At 42.3% G+C, this 16480-nt stretch overlaps 1 protein-coding gene across 1 annotated transcript in view; it reads right to left on the bottom strand.

Moving 5' to 3' along the window:
- Positions 1–8518: 8518 nt before the first annotated feature.
- LOC107397133 (leucine-rich repeats and IQ motif containing 1) overlaps positions 8519–16480 on the bottom strand; it is a 90630-nt gene continuing 82668 nt past the window's right edge. The window contains exons 25-27 of the mRNA XM_070550212.1: positions 13062–13366; positions 12761–12889; positions 8519–10012 (exon numbers count right to left, since the gene is read on the bottom strand). Of these exons, the coding sequence (XP_070406313.1) occupies positions 9677–10012; positions 12761–12889; positions 13062–13366 (770 nt within the window). The 3' untranslated portion in view covers positions 8519–9676. The remainder of the gene's footprint in view (positions 10013–12760; positions 12890–13061; positions 13367–16480) is intronic.

The raw sequence follows: 16480 nt of genomic DNA, 5'->3' as shown, positions 1-16480 counted from the left end.
TTATGTTCTAAATTTAAAGCCCACTCCTTTTTAAAAAATTCTATAAAACCTTCGTCTTTGAGCAGTGATGCATTAAACCTCCAGTTTTTGTTTGGTGGGATTGTCTTCTTGTTTACCAGAGTTAAAGAAACCAGAGCATGGTCGCTGACAACTATGGGGTGTATCTCAGTGTCTGAAATGTCAGCCAACAATGAGCTGCTGACTATAAAATAATCCAAACGTGAATGAGAGTGATGGACGTGTGAGAAAAAAGTATACTCTCTACGGTTAGGATGAAGAGATCGCCATGCATCACAAAGCCCATAGTCACTCATGTACTGTTTAACTATGTCAGTGGATTGCCAATTGCGCTGAGTCCCAGCTGTACTGAGCCTGTCTGTTAAGGAATTCATCCAAAAATTAAAATCACCTCCAAGTTTAAGTGGACAGTCCAAGTGTTCGGAGAGTACAGAGAAAAAATTATGAAAGAATGAAGGGTCATCAATATTTGGACAGTATATGCTGACGATACATAAGCGTTGGTTCTGTAAAGATATTTTTAACATTATAAATCTACCCTCTGGATCAGAGACTGTGTCCAATACTGTGAAATTGATGTTTTTGTGTAATAAAATAGCTACACCTCTTTGCCTAGAGTTATAGCAGGCAGAGAACATGCTGGGAAACTCAGGTGTTTTAAGTTAATCTGCAGATGTGGCAGATCTATGAGTCTCTTGTAACAATATTATGTCTGCTTGCACTTTCTTTAGCTGATCAAAAATCTTTAATCTCTTCTCTCTAGAGCCAGCTCCATGTACGTTCCATGAGACAAACCTTAGTGCACCCATAGATGTGTGTGTGAGTAGCTAAAATATGACAACTTCATGTGAATAAGATGGAATAAGTATCTAAATGTATAAAATAGTATGTTAATAAATAACAGAAAAGTAAATAATAATAATGATTCACACATTCTTCAACTTATTATGAGCGACCAACTCAAAATATTGCCACACTGGTGAAGACTTCCTTTTTCTTGCAGGCTCCATCTGTAAAAGTTGGATTGTTGGTGTTTAAACCTAGATTCTGTGACTGCAGAATAAAGTGCCCACACCAAGAGTGCATCATTGACAACTCATTCAAACAAACACCCAAATTTTAACCTACTCCCAAGTGTGTCCTAAAAGTAAATGTAACATTTGGCTCACCTCAGAAGGCTACAAGTAAGATGTTCTACAGACTGCTTCACTCACTCACTAACTCTCTCCTAACGCCAACAACACCACGAAGCTTTGCAGTTTTTCACGCAGCTTATAAAGAAGTGACACGCTGGCCGAGCCAATGACGTCACTGCACAAACCAAGGCCTTGGTCACGTGGTTTCCCCCTTCCTGATACAAGCCTCGAAGCAGGGCTTCGTTTGGCACGCCCACTTTTGCTCAACACGAGCTGCGGTGCCTCGCTTCATTTTTCCCATCACTAACTGTGACCTTGCTTTGTTACTGGACTTGTAAGTGATAATATTTTGGTCCAGCAGTGTGGATCTTTAAACTTCGTGGCTTTTTTAGTACCAGTTTGTTAATGTTAGCTCATTGTTAGCGTTAGCTAAAGAGGGCTGCAGCAGGATTGTTTCAGATAGTTGTAATTCCACTTTTAACCAGTAAGAGGGAGAAGCAGGTAACTTAAGTGCTGTTTTAACAACAAGAAGTCAGGGGAAAAAGCTGAAGTGGCAGAACTTCTTGCATCACGTTGATTAGAATCACTGGCTATGGCCGATTGTACCACAGTTTTCCAAGTGTCTGTTGTGTACAAGTCCATTCTAATCACACCCAGCACCACGTGCAGGAACCAATAACAATGACTGACACAGACACACACACTTGTGTTCCGCTCTAACATCTCTGGTAACCGAACACCAGCTCTCTTCAACCATGACTGGCAGCCCGCTGTAGACAGGCCAGATCCAGGCCCGGATCTTCCTAATTGGATTTGTGAGGCATCCTGCCACAGGCCTCTAACAGCCTTTTGGAACCCCCCTTAGGCTCGTTGCAGACCACTTCCTCACTACACTGGGACTAAGGGACCCACTGAAAGGCCCTTTTTTTTAGCTGCACACCCGGGGTCCTCAGAACCATAAGGAACTTGTAGATTCTGAGTGGTTCTGAAAAGAAATGGGTGCTACGGTTTGCATCATTTTAAAGGACAAGTAATTGCCAAAGGATGTTTGTTTTACATTTATCAGTTTATGATTCACCTCAGGTTGTTTCTTCAATTGTTCAAACTTTCAACTGGCTTTCAAATCTATAACAGTCTTCGGTTTAGTGCAACTCCATTGAAAATGATCTTTTGAACTATGTACAGAACTCCAGTGTGCAGCCAATGTCTGGAACACAAACACGTTTCCTAAATGATGAAAATTACTGTAATTATTGTGGAAAAATCCCAGAACAATGTCAGGAGATAAAAATATGAGACATTAGAAGCGTTTCTGCATGAAGACTGACAAACACAACATTATGAAAAGAGAAATAGGAATAATAGAAAATATATTTCAAACATATTCTCAGTAAAAAACAACATTTTCTCCTGCAATAACTGATTTTTCCATCAGTCAGGTGTTTGCATCTTTGACCACTAGAGGGCAGTTTAAGAAAATAGCTATTTGTTAATTTAAGCTTCCACTTACAACCACAATATGAGGAGCTCTATTATAGTAATTATACCATCTGGGAAGTGTGCCAAAAAGTATTAGAAGCTTCAAATTTTCATCTTTTTAAAGAACAAAATCATCAGGAAATGTTAGAAAAACTATGGTTATAAGTGTCTTTTTTTACCGTGAACAGTTAAATGACAATTAATCAGGTTTTGTTTAATGATTAGAACTCTATCAAAGTCTGCTGGTTGTGTGCCATCATGCTAAAAAGCCAAAAAAGATGCTGCTGATCATCAGAATAGAGAAAACAGTCACATTTAGAGTGGATACTGATGAAAAGGTGTAAATAGGAAAATTTAAGGTCAATGTTAACATCAAGAGGAGGCAACAACATTCTGTTCTATATCAATACAAAAAAAACAGCTAATAAACATTTTGTGAATATGTGCTATACACTGCTCTGCTATAAAAAAGTTGCACTTGGATTTAACTAAGCAAACAGGTAGGAGCCTCCTATTGGATAATTGCTGCATGGGTGATTATCTTTCAGCTGCAACAAGTTATTTAACCCCAACTGGTGCAATGAGTTGTTTCTCTTTCGCTCTTACTCCGACTCACACTCCAGCACAGTAGGTGGCGGAAATGCACCTAGCAGTTAGATGCCACCCGCCATTAAACTTGAAGAAGAAGAAGAAGAAGAAGAAGAAGAAGAAGAAGAAGAGTTGCTTCTTATTCCTTAAACAACCATGTGAAAAGACACATCAGGTGGTCGTGGAAAATATGGGGCCAGCTCATTGGCATCAAGCAGAGAAAACATCTAAGAAGATTGTAGAAACGACTAAAACTGGGTGAAGAACTGTCCAACGCTTTATTAAAAACTGGTCTGATGAGTCCAGATGGACCTGTTCCAGAGTGATGGTGCATCAGGGTAAGAAGGAGGCAGATGAAGTGATGCAGCCATCATGCCTAGTGCCTACTGTACAAGCCTGTGGAGGCAGTGCTATGATCTGGGCTTGCTGCAGTTGGTCAGGTCTAGGTTCAGCAACAGGATGTGCTCCAAGAATGAGGTCAACAAATCTCCTGGTATGGATGGACTCACTCCTGAATTTTACGTATCCTTCTCTGAAGAGCTAGCTCCTTTGTTTATTAGAGATCTTTAATGAGAGCACTTCCAAAGGTTTTCTCCCTCCAACTCTAACGCAGGGCCTCATAACCATCCATTCATCCATTTTCTGAACCCGCAGGGGGAAGGGGGTGTGGGGTGGGGGATGTGAGGTAGGGGGGGGTGGGGGGGGCTGGTGCCTATCTCCAGCGGTCGACAGGCAATCAGGCGGGGTACACCCTGGACAGAGAGCCAGTCCATCACAGGGCAACACAGAGACACACAGGACAAACAATCATCCACACACACTCACACCTAAGGACAATTTAGACAGACCAATTAACCTAACAGTCATGTTTTTGGACTGTGGGAGGAAGCCGGAGTACCCAGAGAGAACCCACACATGCACAGGGAGCACATGCAAACTCCATGCAGACAGATCCCAGGCCGGGAAGCAAACCCTGGACCTTCTTGCTTCAAGGCAACAGCTCTAACCACTGCACCACTGCACAGCCGCGCCTCACAGGTAATACAGTAATTATACACAGCTACTAAACCAGCACAAACAAACTATAATACATAAAACAAAACGTGTCCCATCAGCCGAGCGAGACAGTCAGTAAAGCAATTGTGTTGTATTATGTTGCTTTGTGAGGTATTGTATTAATTTGTATTGTATTGTGTTGCGTAGTGTTGTGTTTTATTGTGTTGTATTATGTTGCCTTGCGTTTTGTATTGCGTTTAAATGCGTTGTGTTCTGTTGTCTTGTTTTGTGTTGCGTTGTGTTTTATTGTGTTATATTACATTGTTTTGTGTTGTGTAGTTTTACGTTGCCTTGTGTTGTTTTGTGTTGCGTTGCCACACTCGTCTGCACAGCAACCCACAGCATTAAAAGCTCCAAGTCTTGTCTATATGTTAGTTCCAGCTTTATCGATGCAGCAGATGTATGTAAATTAGGTTCTAAAGGTTTGAACTTCATAAAATTTGTATTTGTCGCAGTATGAATGACCTCTCAATAAAGGTAAGTGGTCTGAGCACATTTCCCAGAGGAAGAGGAAGGCATGTGAGAAAAAAGTGTGCTCCACCCGCTCCAGAGGAGAGGAAGAAGCAGAACATCAGTGCTGAGTGATTAGAAAAACAACGGTGGGCAGACACCGAGTGGAGAGCTCCGCTGTGGAACATACGTGACCGTCGACACCATTATTCAGCTGCCTGCCAGCCCCACGTTTGATCTACCTCTGCTTCTTTGTGTGTGTGTGTGTGTGTGTGTGTGTGTGTGTGTGTGTGTGTGTGTGTGTGTGTGTGTGTGTGTGTGTGCAGAGGCCTATCCTCCCCCATAAGAGGGAAGTAGGGAGATGGGGAGGGAATCTTTTATATTAATGGCTGCGGTTAACCTGGAGGGGTCAAACCCATTGGAGCTGTTGATGGATCTGGTCTGCAGAAGTTGTCTCACTCTCTCCCTTTCTCTCTCTCTCTCACACACACACACACACACACACACACACAGAGAGAGAGAGATAACGGATGATGTGGAGGGGCAGGGAAACAGAAATGGAGAGGTGGTAAAAACAAATGACGGATGTTGTTTAAGATCAGACCAGAGTTTTTGTCATGAGTTCGTTTATCAGAGGTAGGAGAAATACCACCAGTGGACAAAATAAATCCCTCTGATATCTGTCAGAAACTACAACTAGCTGCAAAAACAAGAGAGAAAAGACACTTTTACTCATTTTAATGAGTTACTTATAATGACCTGCTGTATGTTACAGCCTCGGAGAGCATTAAAACCTGAACTCACATATTCAGGGTGGATTTAGATCAATGCTGCTGATCTTCTAACCGTACATTATTTGCTCCAGTGCAGAGCTGAACCAAACAATAAAACGTGACAAAAAAGGTAACATGAATGAACATAAGACCAGAGCTACAAGAAAAAACACCTGAACATCCCAACATAGGAGCTTTCTTTGAGTGTCTGATGATCTGATGAGGACAAATGTCCTCATGAGACTTCACTCTTTATATCAGGTGAGCAAAAGCATCAGCTTGTATTTCTTGCTTCAGCAGATTTTTGTGGATTTTGCCATACCTGATTTCACCTGAGTGAGTGGTCAACTCTAGTGTGACCAGTTACTGAAGCTAATGACTCACACACAGTGAAGTTTTGTTGCATAGATGTTTCCATAAGACATTCCACATCAAAGCCTGTGCGTTCTGATACTTGTGGATAAATGAGTCGGTGGTGGCTTTCTGTGACAGCAACCAAGAAGAATCTCAGAGCAACAACCGTGTCTCCAAAGCAAAGCATCTGACAAAAGTTACAAGCATAATTGATTCAAGGCCGGCTGCTCCTATATCATCAGGGTTTCCCTGAAAATACCAACCACCGCTGACAGTGAACTCAGAGAAAAACATAACATGACGTCAGTGAGGAAGCGGAGGAGGACGACGAATGGATGAAAGAGATGGAGGAGCTGGGTGGAGTCAGACATGATTGTTTTTAAACTTTGTTTTAATCTGATAAACATGATATCATGACCAGACAGTATGATCTAAGTCCACCATAGAAGACACAAACTAAAATAATCAGACCAACATACACTTCTGATTTTCTACTTGGAACAACAAACCTCCAAACTTCTGCTCAAGGAACTTTAGCTAGAAACCTGATGATGGCGCTCTGTTAACTCATTCTTGTGTTTAGTAGATAAATCAGATTAATTCATTATAGAGCGACAGAAAACCAAAATGTTATTAGTTACAACTTATGATGTCATAAAACAATAAACCTTCTAAAACATTTAGAGAAGGTAAATGAACAAAACATATTAGTTTCCTTCTTCTCCCCTTACTGGTTGAAAGCGAAATAACAACCCTTCTTCAGCCCAGTGTAGATAGCTCTAACACTGAGCTAATGCTAACCTGAGCTAATGCTAACCTAATCTAATGCTTACGACAAGTTCATATTAACACGGGCCGACTGATACTAAATAAGCCTCGAAGTAAAAAGATCCATGCGGTTGACAAGTCAAGCAGCAACAAAGCCAGGTCACCATCAGCCTCCTTGAGCTCCCTCAAACAAGTGTACAACGCGCCGATGTTCACTCTGGTTTTAGCTCTTTTCTTCACCTCCCAAGACATTACTCTGTTACATTTTTTTTTCCTGTGTCCTGTCTGGCTGTGAAGCAAACAATGAAAGTCTGAATGCTGGTGACAAGCCTTACAGATATACTCTCAGGTGAAGCATCAAAGCTTCTGCTTTGATGTCACGCCCGATACGTAAAACTTTATTGTTATTGTTTTTTGACTGCATGTAATTCTGACCGGGGGGGGGGGGGGGGGGGGGGGGGTCCACAAAAATAAACACTAATGAACAAGAGTCTGCTTCTAGACCTGCAGAAAGAGAAAAAAAAGAAAAGGGACACACAACAATACATCAGGAGCAAGCTATCGCTGCGTCAACCTGATGAGGAAATATAAACATTATTTTACTGAACAATCACGATAGTAAATCACCGTGCATTTAGTGGCAACGACAGCCTTAAAACATGTGTTGAACGTGCCCAAGTCCACACTTATGAAAGCACCATGTGAGCACCTGTGTGTGTACACGCACTTGTTTATGTAAGATTTTTCTAGAGCGTCAACTAGAGAGTGTGAGGGGCCACAGATCTGCCTCCCAAAGATGTGTAGGAGATGGAGGGAGCTCCAAATCTCAGAGATCCAGGAGCTGCCCCAGAGCAAGGGGACCCAAAGGAGACCGCCACCAGAAAAGCCCCCCGCCCCCCTAAAGAGGCGCAGAGGATCGCCCCGGGGGGCCACTACCAGCAGCCGGCAGAGTCCCGGGGGATATCAGCGGCAAGCCCACAGGCCCACCTGCAGCCTCCCACCCCCTAGCCGGCTGAGCCCAGAACCCAGCGACCCAAGACCCAGGGGCGACCACCCCCGCCGGGGACCCAGCAGAGCCCAGGGACTCAGATCCCACCAGGCAGCCACCGGGATTGATCAGGTAGACACCAAAAATCGTAAACCCCCTGACCCGGGAATCACGAACACTCAGGCAGACCAAGGCACCACACTCCACACCAGGCGTGGCAGGGGGAGGGGCGGCAAAGACGTATAGCAGCAAAAGAAGTCCCAGGAGAGGGGAGGAGTCAAAGGCCCCACCTGACATTTACAGTCATACACAAACACAGTCACACGCTCCCTCCCTCATACTCACACATGCACATACAACCAAAGACTTACAAAAATGCACGCCGGACACCCACTCATGCTCCCCATACACACCCTATTCACTCTGGTCCTGGTACTGCTGCTCACTGGGTACAACCATCACCGGTTACCAGAGTTGTCTGTTACGTTTACTTCCAGGTTCATCCACGACTCCAACACCAAAACAGTTAAGTGCAGATTCTGGTCAGCTGAGGGCTACAGGGTTCTCTCTAATGTGAAGTTGGTCACGTTTTTGGCTCAAGAACCACTGAAACCAGTTCGAAAGCAACAGTTTAAACTGTGGAAACTTGTTAATGTTGCTTTAAGTCTCCACAACTTTGTTCCATCTCACTGAATTCACCCTGAAAATGATAGCAGCCAGTAGTTTTTTTAGTGTTTATCGTTGCAGCTTCTAGTCAGCAAGAGAACATGGAGCAAAATGAACGAAATATTTATATTCAGAGGAGTTCAGTAAACATGTGAATAAGAAACAGAATTTCCCCTTTTAATGTTCTCTAGAGTCAAAAGAGTCAAAGTAGAACCAGTCGTTTATTCCATATGATAAATTCATACCACAAACTTTACAAGATGCCTCCTGCAGACCACAGGTAGAGACTCAGAGCATTGGTACAAAGCACACACACACACACACACACACACACACACACACTCACGCGCACACACACACACACACACACACACACACACACACACACACACACACACACACACACACACTCACGCACACACACACACACACACACACACACGCGCACACACGCACACACACACTCACGCACGCACGCACACACACGCGCACGCACGCACACACACACACACTCACGCACACACACACACACACACACACACACACACACACACACACACACACACACACTCACGCACACACGCGCACGCACGCACACACTCACGCACACACACACACTCACGCGCACGCACACGCACGCTCGCACACACACACACACACGCACACAAACACACACGTACGCACGCACGCACACAAACACACACGCACTCACGCATGCACACACACATACACACACACACGCACACACGCACACAAACACACATGCACGCACACACACACACACACACACACACACACACACACACACACACTTGTTAATACATCAAGTCAGGTTTTGGTTTGGTGGGTCTGCTCTTCTGGAGTCCTGATCTGAAACAGGACAGGAAGACAGGAGACGGCTCCCTCACAGAACTCAAACATCTCAGCTTCTGGATGTCTCCTTCAGGATCCACATGGACCTGAACTGAGCTCAGATCGTACATGGGTTGTCATGTTCTACTACTTCCTGCTGTCCTTTATTCTCAGTCTGGAGGACATGACCTCCGCTGACCTGACCTCTAGAGATCAAGAGAGGTGATCATAATATCTGACCCAAAAGGGTTTGGACCTGAATGATAAAACCATCTGACTCCGTTGTTTTGGGTATTATTTGGTGACAGGACAGACTTCTTGGTGGGACTGATGTTTTTATGCTGAGACATTGCCTCACATTTACACACAGCCTCCTTCTCTCTGCTCCCCTCAAAGTTCTGTCTGAGTTTGTTGCATGTCTAAAGCAGCAGGACCGCCACATCCGGTCTGAAGATGTCCACCTCAAGAGGACTCTTCAGGCATGTCCCCCATTTTCATAAAAACTGGTAAACTCTGTGAATCCTTGATCCAGACTTTCCAGACCCTGGTCACATGGCCCAGGAGATGTTGGCCGTGTGCTCCTTGGCCTTCATGCGCAGCACGGCGATGCTGGAGGAACGCCTCTCAAACTCGGGTTTGGTCTCAAAGGTCGGGTGAGAGCTGGCGGCTGGTGTGAGGAGAGAATCAGCGCTGAAGAAGTTGTTGAGGGAGACGTGACCAAACTGGTTTTGTTGGGCGGGAAATCCAACGTAGCCGTGGTCGGCCGCCGCGCCAGTCGAGCGGGGGGAGTGGGAGTAGGAGGTGACGCATGGAGGGGACCCTCGAGGCAGCATGCAGGAGGAGACCACAGAGCCGCTGGGGCCCGGCCATAAGTTGTTGGGAATCTGTTGGGTGAAGAGAGAATTTATCCTCATTTCATCAAATCCATAAAGATTTCTGCATTCTGTTAAAAAGCAAACCGAGTCAAATAATCAGCCCTAATTTACCACTTAATAACAACAATAACAACATAATAATAACATTAAAATATTAATAATAATAACAACAACAATAATAAATTATTATTATCATGTTTAATAACAATAATATAATAATATTTACAGCAATAAGAATTAAATCATAGTATTTTAACTATAATAATAATAAAATAATAATAATAATAATAATAATAATAATAATAATGATAATAATAAATTATGTCTGAAAAAAAACGGTTGAAACCTAATGGATTTTTAAGCTAAATGTTGAAGCCTAAATATGAACAAAGAGGTTTGAAACAAAATATTTAGCTGCATAATTTAGAGAATATTATGTTGTGTGTAATGTCGACGTCAACATCTGTTAAATATTACAGGCATTTATAACTGAGGCGGAGCAAAGAGATCTGCAAACAGACAAGAATTAAACAAAATAAGTGATTAAAGCATAAAAACGGAGAAGGCAACAAAAGAGGAATAAAATATAAAATTCAAAACACTAAAAATGCATCAGATCTGCACTCTGAGCAGTTAAAGCTAAAGGATGATTTTTAAGATTCAACTTTCTGACGTCTGAGCAGTGGGTCTATGGACAGGAAGTAATGAACCATGAGTAAACACTGGTGTCCAGTGTTGCAGGAAGGCACGATCTGCACCAGCACATAGAAATGTTAGTCAGACTAGTCAGTGGTCTAGATCAGATAGAAAAACGATCTTTTTGAGTTTGTAGCTCAGATCTGCATTAATAATGAAAAAGATTTTCATTATTGCTTGTTAATAAAAGCACCACCCAACAAGCGTTAGGCATCATTATCAGAGAAAGATACAGTCATGTGATTAAATTCAACTTTTAATTACAGTTAAAATAAGTTATACATTATTTTAAAAAGTTTATTTATTACAGAACATCAAGTGTTTCCTGTCTGTGTCATACGTTACTCAGAGTGTGACGGCAAGGGTTTTCTACTCGTTTCAAGTCTTTTTTGCTCTTGCATTCTGAAGTCAGAGACGGTGACTCGAGCAAAGCTCAAACCAAAACTGATGATTCATTTTTTATTTTAACTAGAAAACCAACCAAAAATACTAAAATACCCAAACCATTCCAGAAATGCAGTTTTAGACTTTATTTTTGTTTATCTTACTTAACCTGACGAGTCGAGTGAGAACCCATTCTCATGCAGCGACGGCCTGGCCTAGAGGCAGCAGCAGAGGCGAATGTCCAGCAGCTGCTAACATTTGTGTTGTTTATCAGAGAACAGGCAGGACTGAAGCTTAGCAGCAGCTTCAGATCACTCACCCATCAGAACCAGGACACCAGAGTGCATGAAAATGAATTTGTTCCTCTGTTTATCTAAACGCAGTCACATGACATCACCATTTTGAATGTCTGTCCTGGACAGACGCAGGCCCATCATTCCTGCACCCCGAGTCCGTCTTCAGCTCAGATTTCTCTAAAGTCTATGTTGGATTAATATTTAGTCACGTTACGATACCAGGTCCGGTAGATGCATTCAGGACTTGAGAACACTCGTGTTCAGAACACCATCAGCCTTCAGAGACGCTCATCTTTACACTCTTAAAGAACAGAGACGTGAGATCTGTAACCTTTAAGACTTGTTCTGATCATCTCTCCCGAAGAGCCACTAAATCTACTGAGACCCAAAACGGTGACAAAATCATGCACTAAGCTTCATTACGTTGCTAATTTCCAACAAAGGAAAATCTAGTTCTGTGCACTAAAATACACCTGCAGAACTAATAACGTTTTTATAATATAACATTGAAATAAACAGCATTGATCTGATGAACACATTTCAGTCCTTTTAGTTCTTTCCAATATTAAAATGATGAGTCTGATCATTTCTGTCAAATATAAGGACGTCTGCTGCTGCTGCTGTGTTACAGACGTTTAGACATGAAAACGGCTAAAAGCTCATTTTACTGGTAACTTGAAATGCTGCTCAGGCTCAAGTCAGTAAAAATGTAAAGTTAGAGGGGCAGTGGAGCCACAAGTGGCCCCAGAGCTGCAACTTGCAGACCCCTGCATGAACTCTGATGCAGTGGAAGACAACAGTAATGTCTCTTATATGATTTAGTCATTCAGAACTGAGCAGGAGAGGTATGTGTTGGTGGGAGAAGGGTCAATAAAACAGGAGGAAGAAGAAAAAATACAAAAATGAAGAAAAAGCTACAGAATCCAGCAGCTGCCTCATTTCAGTAACCTGCAGAAGGAACGCATCAGAACTCCAGCTGCAACTCTGACTTTTCCCTGAACAGCTGCTGGAGATGTCTGGGACCTTTAAAGGGGATTTTTGAGAGGGAGCACCTACCAGAAGGGAAAAGTGACATCCTGCATCTCCTCTCACCTCATCTTAAGCTGACCTTTGCTCAAACAGCAAGATGGATGCTCCTCCGACATGAAATCTGATATGAGGTCATTAATTCCGACATGACACCTCTCAGAGGCTCTAATCAGCTCTTATCTGAAGAGGCTGTGATTCATGGAGCATGCAATGGACGCGACGGATTTACCCAGATTGATGTAAACTCGCTTTAAAGAGGAAAATCAGCCAGCGTCAGAAGATAACCCGCGAAATCCACCCAATAAGAGCACGAGATCATTTGGTTAAACCCACAATAAAGACCAGAGCTTACCTGTGTGTAGCTGTCGGTCCGGGGCAACACAGATAAATCATAGGTGGCTGCGAAGTGAGTTTTGGCCTGTTGGATCTGCCCGTAGCGCTCCCGTTTCCTCCACTTGGCTCTTCGGTTCTGGAACCACACCTGGTCAGAGTTTAACAAAATAAAATAAACCTTTAGCGAGGCTCGGGTACGCTGTCAGGTGATATCTTTGTGACGTTGGAGTCCATTTGGAACATTTACGCACAGAAACGAACCTCTCAGAGTTTCATTTTAATTATCTAATTTGAACAGGTTATATTCCCGCCATATGTACCTGCACCCTGGCCTCGGTCAGCTCCGTCCTCATGGCCAGCTGTTCTCTCACATACACATCTGGATAGTGGGTTTTCTGAAAAACTTTCTCCAGCTCCTCCAGCTGCGCGCTGGTGAACGTTGTCCGATGTCTCCTCTTCTTGCTGCTGGACACGTTACTGTCGCATTTGTCCCCCATGTCCTCCAAGTCCGTCTTGTCTGTGCCGCTCGGAACCGGAGAGGTGCGTAGGGAGCAGCAGCTGTCCAGGGATCTGCCGAGATCCGAGCGCAGAGCGTCCTCATCCGCTTTCTGCATGCTGTACGCGGCTATGGAATAGACATTATATTATATTATATTATATTATATTATATTATATATTATATTATATTATATTATATTATATTATATATTATATTATATTATATTATATTATATTATATTATATATTATATTATATTATATTATATTATATTATATATTATATCACATCATATTATATCATATCATATTACGGTATATTATATTATATTATATCACATTATAATATGTTGTATTATATTTCATTATAGTATAGTATAACATATTATATTATAATATATTATATCATGTTAAATCATCCTTAAAAAGTAAAAATTAAAACACTTTTGAATTCACTGAGAATAATTTCTAAATTTCTATTATAATTCAACATTAGAAGAAAAAAATAAAACATTTTCGGTTAAATAATTTTTAAACTAAAATGTTTTCTAACTTGAACACACACACACACACACACACACACACACACACACACACACACACACACACACACACACACACACACACACACACACACACACACACACCGTCCCCGCAGGGTGAGGAGCGTTGCTCGGTGCTCTGCAGCCCGAAGGCCGACGCGCATTTCGGGGAAGGCTTGCTGAAATACTGCGCGCTGTCCAGGCTCTCCATGACTTGGTCCATGTAGTAGTCACTGGCCTTCATCGCTTGGGTTTTCAAGGCAAACTTGTCCTCCATGAACTCCATCATAACCGCAGATGTGCGCTCGTTCTGATCAAATATCTGCGCACAAAAGTGGGCAAAAGAGCCGCTGGGGCGCAACGGAGCAGCAGTGACGTCCGGGGATGAAAAAAATGCGCTAATGGAGTTAATTCTCTCAGTCGTGGCGACTCTTTATAGTCCCAAAGAGTTGGAGATGCTTAAAGATTCAGTCCTCCTCCTCCTCCTCCTCGGTGAAACCACCCAACTCCTCCTCCTCCATGGCTCCAACGCAAACAGCAGTCTGATGCGACTGCAGAGCCGCTCGAGGAATCAGAATTGACTTTAATTTACAACATGTTTAGACAGCCCAAATGAGGCAGTCACTTCTCCGCAGCTACAGGGTACTGCGGGAGCTCCCTTATGTCGGAGGAGGACCTGAAAGTCCTGAAGTTTACTGACAATCTTTTATTATCCCTGTAGGCAGAAAAAGTGATTAATGACCTTTAGAAAGACAATTTTGTAGTTTCAAATCCAGACTTTAACAGCAAAGATCTAAGTAAATTAGGCAATTGTTTTTACACGTTAGACGTATTTTGAACATTGACATATAAATATAAATAAAAATGTGATTTTGAACCACTTTGTTTCTTTAATTCTTTAATTAAACTCATTTAGCATTAGCTTTTTGTAAATATTTAAACTTAAAATACAAAATAACCCTTGAATCTTAATGTTAATGTATCATAAAAATGCATTAAAGATATATATATATATATATATATATATATATATATATATATATATATATATATATATATATCTTTTAATGTATTTTTATGATAATTTTACTTTATTTATGTTTTATTTATTTTATCTTACTGGACCATTGTGTCTGATAAAGTTCATAATGATTAAATGAAATATTTTTTATAGAATTGTAATCGTTATGGACAAAAAGAAGCTACAGACCAGAACTCTGAGTTTTATAACACGAACAAGACATTATTTATGATGTCGTCACACTAACCTTTGAGGATTTTCCTTCTTGTTAATGTTCGCTGCTTCCTGTTTCTAACAGGAGTTTTTGGGTGAAACGATTTTAATTTCAGTGGCACAAAACATGCATTTTATGGATGCTTTCAATGAAGTTAAACTGTTCCACTTGCATTTGTTTGTTTATTGTCATTAATATTATTATTATTGTTGTTATGATGTGTCTGAAGTCTGTAAACAAATATTATGTTTATTATTTATTGCATAAATTTCTTGTAAATTAAATAGCTACATGATGGATGTTTGAACGTGTCCGTCATCATTTATTTATTTATTATTTTTTTTTTTTTTTGTATTTTAAAAATCGCGTTTGGCGCAAAAATCTGAAGTTGAACCAAAAGAAGAGCCCATAACTGATCTAAAACTATTCTGTGGAGGTGCGTTAGGGTTACAGGTGAGTGACCTGTAATCCGGGACTTTTCAGCCCATAAATAAAGGATCGAATGAAGGACCGGCGGGTTTCCCTGCACCCGCAGCCCTATAGAAGCGCGCGCTCCGGACTCTGCGGGACGTTTTTTAGCATCGGCAGAGTCTACAAATTCTCCTCTGGAGGGCTTACGTTACCGTCCTGACCCACCCAGGACCGTCTCGCGGCTCCACATCTCCACCCGCAGAACCACCTGGACGCGCCCCGGGCGGGGAGCTTTCGTTCGCTCCGGGGTCAGTGGCCGTTACCTGGGGCCGCATGGTGCCACGGGAGGAAAAAGCCAAATAAATAGAGGCGCTCTTAAGTAGCAGGGGGTGGTCATGTGGAGCTTCCATGGTGACCTCCACACTGGCCCATGCTGAGGAGAAACTGTGAAAAGTTCACCGTGGTTTGGTTTGCAGATTCCAGCCATGATACCGACAGGTTCTTTAATCCATCTGAGTCCGGCTGATTCACCAAAAACAAGATCAGAGCAATCCGTTCATCAGTACTGACTGTCATTAACACTGTCCAGAACTACAGAACCAGAACTCTCATCACAATCAGTCTAATCCACAGAAGCCCAAACTGAGCAGGGCTTCAGCCTGCAGAACATTTGGCTCCAAAGGATGGATTTAAAAAAGTGAAAGCAGCTTAAAAATGTTTTCATTTTGTTTATTTATCTTTTGTTCTTCCAGAACCGAACATTCCTGAGCACTGACAAACACCCTGTCTCATCTGTGCTCACATGCTAAGCGGGTCAGGAATGACCCAAACCAGGACCGACTCACTGGAGCACGAGTGTTTTAGGAACCAAATACTGAAACACATTGTCCCATCTGCTCCAGGCTTAATGCACCGGTTCTGGTTCTGAAGGCCGATTCTGATTTCTCATTTTGTTTTTAAGCTCTGACCTGCAGACAACCACTTTGGGCTGATTATTAATCCCAAGTATGATCAGGAGATGACTATTTTAAAGCAGAAATATGACCAAATCTGT

The sequence above is a fragment of the Nothobranchius furzeri genome, chromosome 4 (assembly GCF_043380555.1).
Source record: "Nothobranchius furzeri strain GRZ-AD chromosome 4, NfurGRZ-RIMD1, whole genome shotgun sequence".
Taxonomy (NCBI): domain Eukaryota; kingdom Metazoa; phylum Chordata; class Actinopteri; order Cyprinodontiformes; family Nothobranchiidae; genus Nothobranchius; species Nothobranchius furzeri.
The sequence above is the reverse complement of the archived record's forward strand: the minus strand, read 5'-3'. Positions and strand labels throughout refer to the sequence as shown.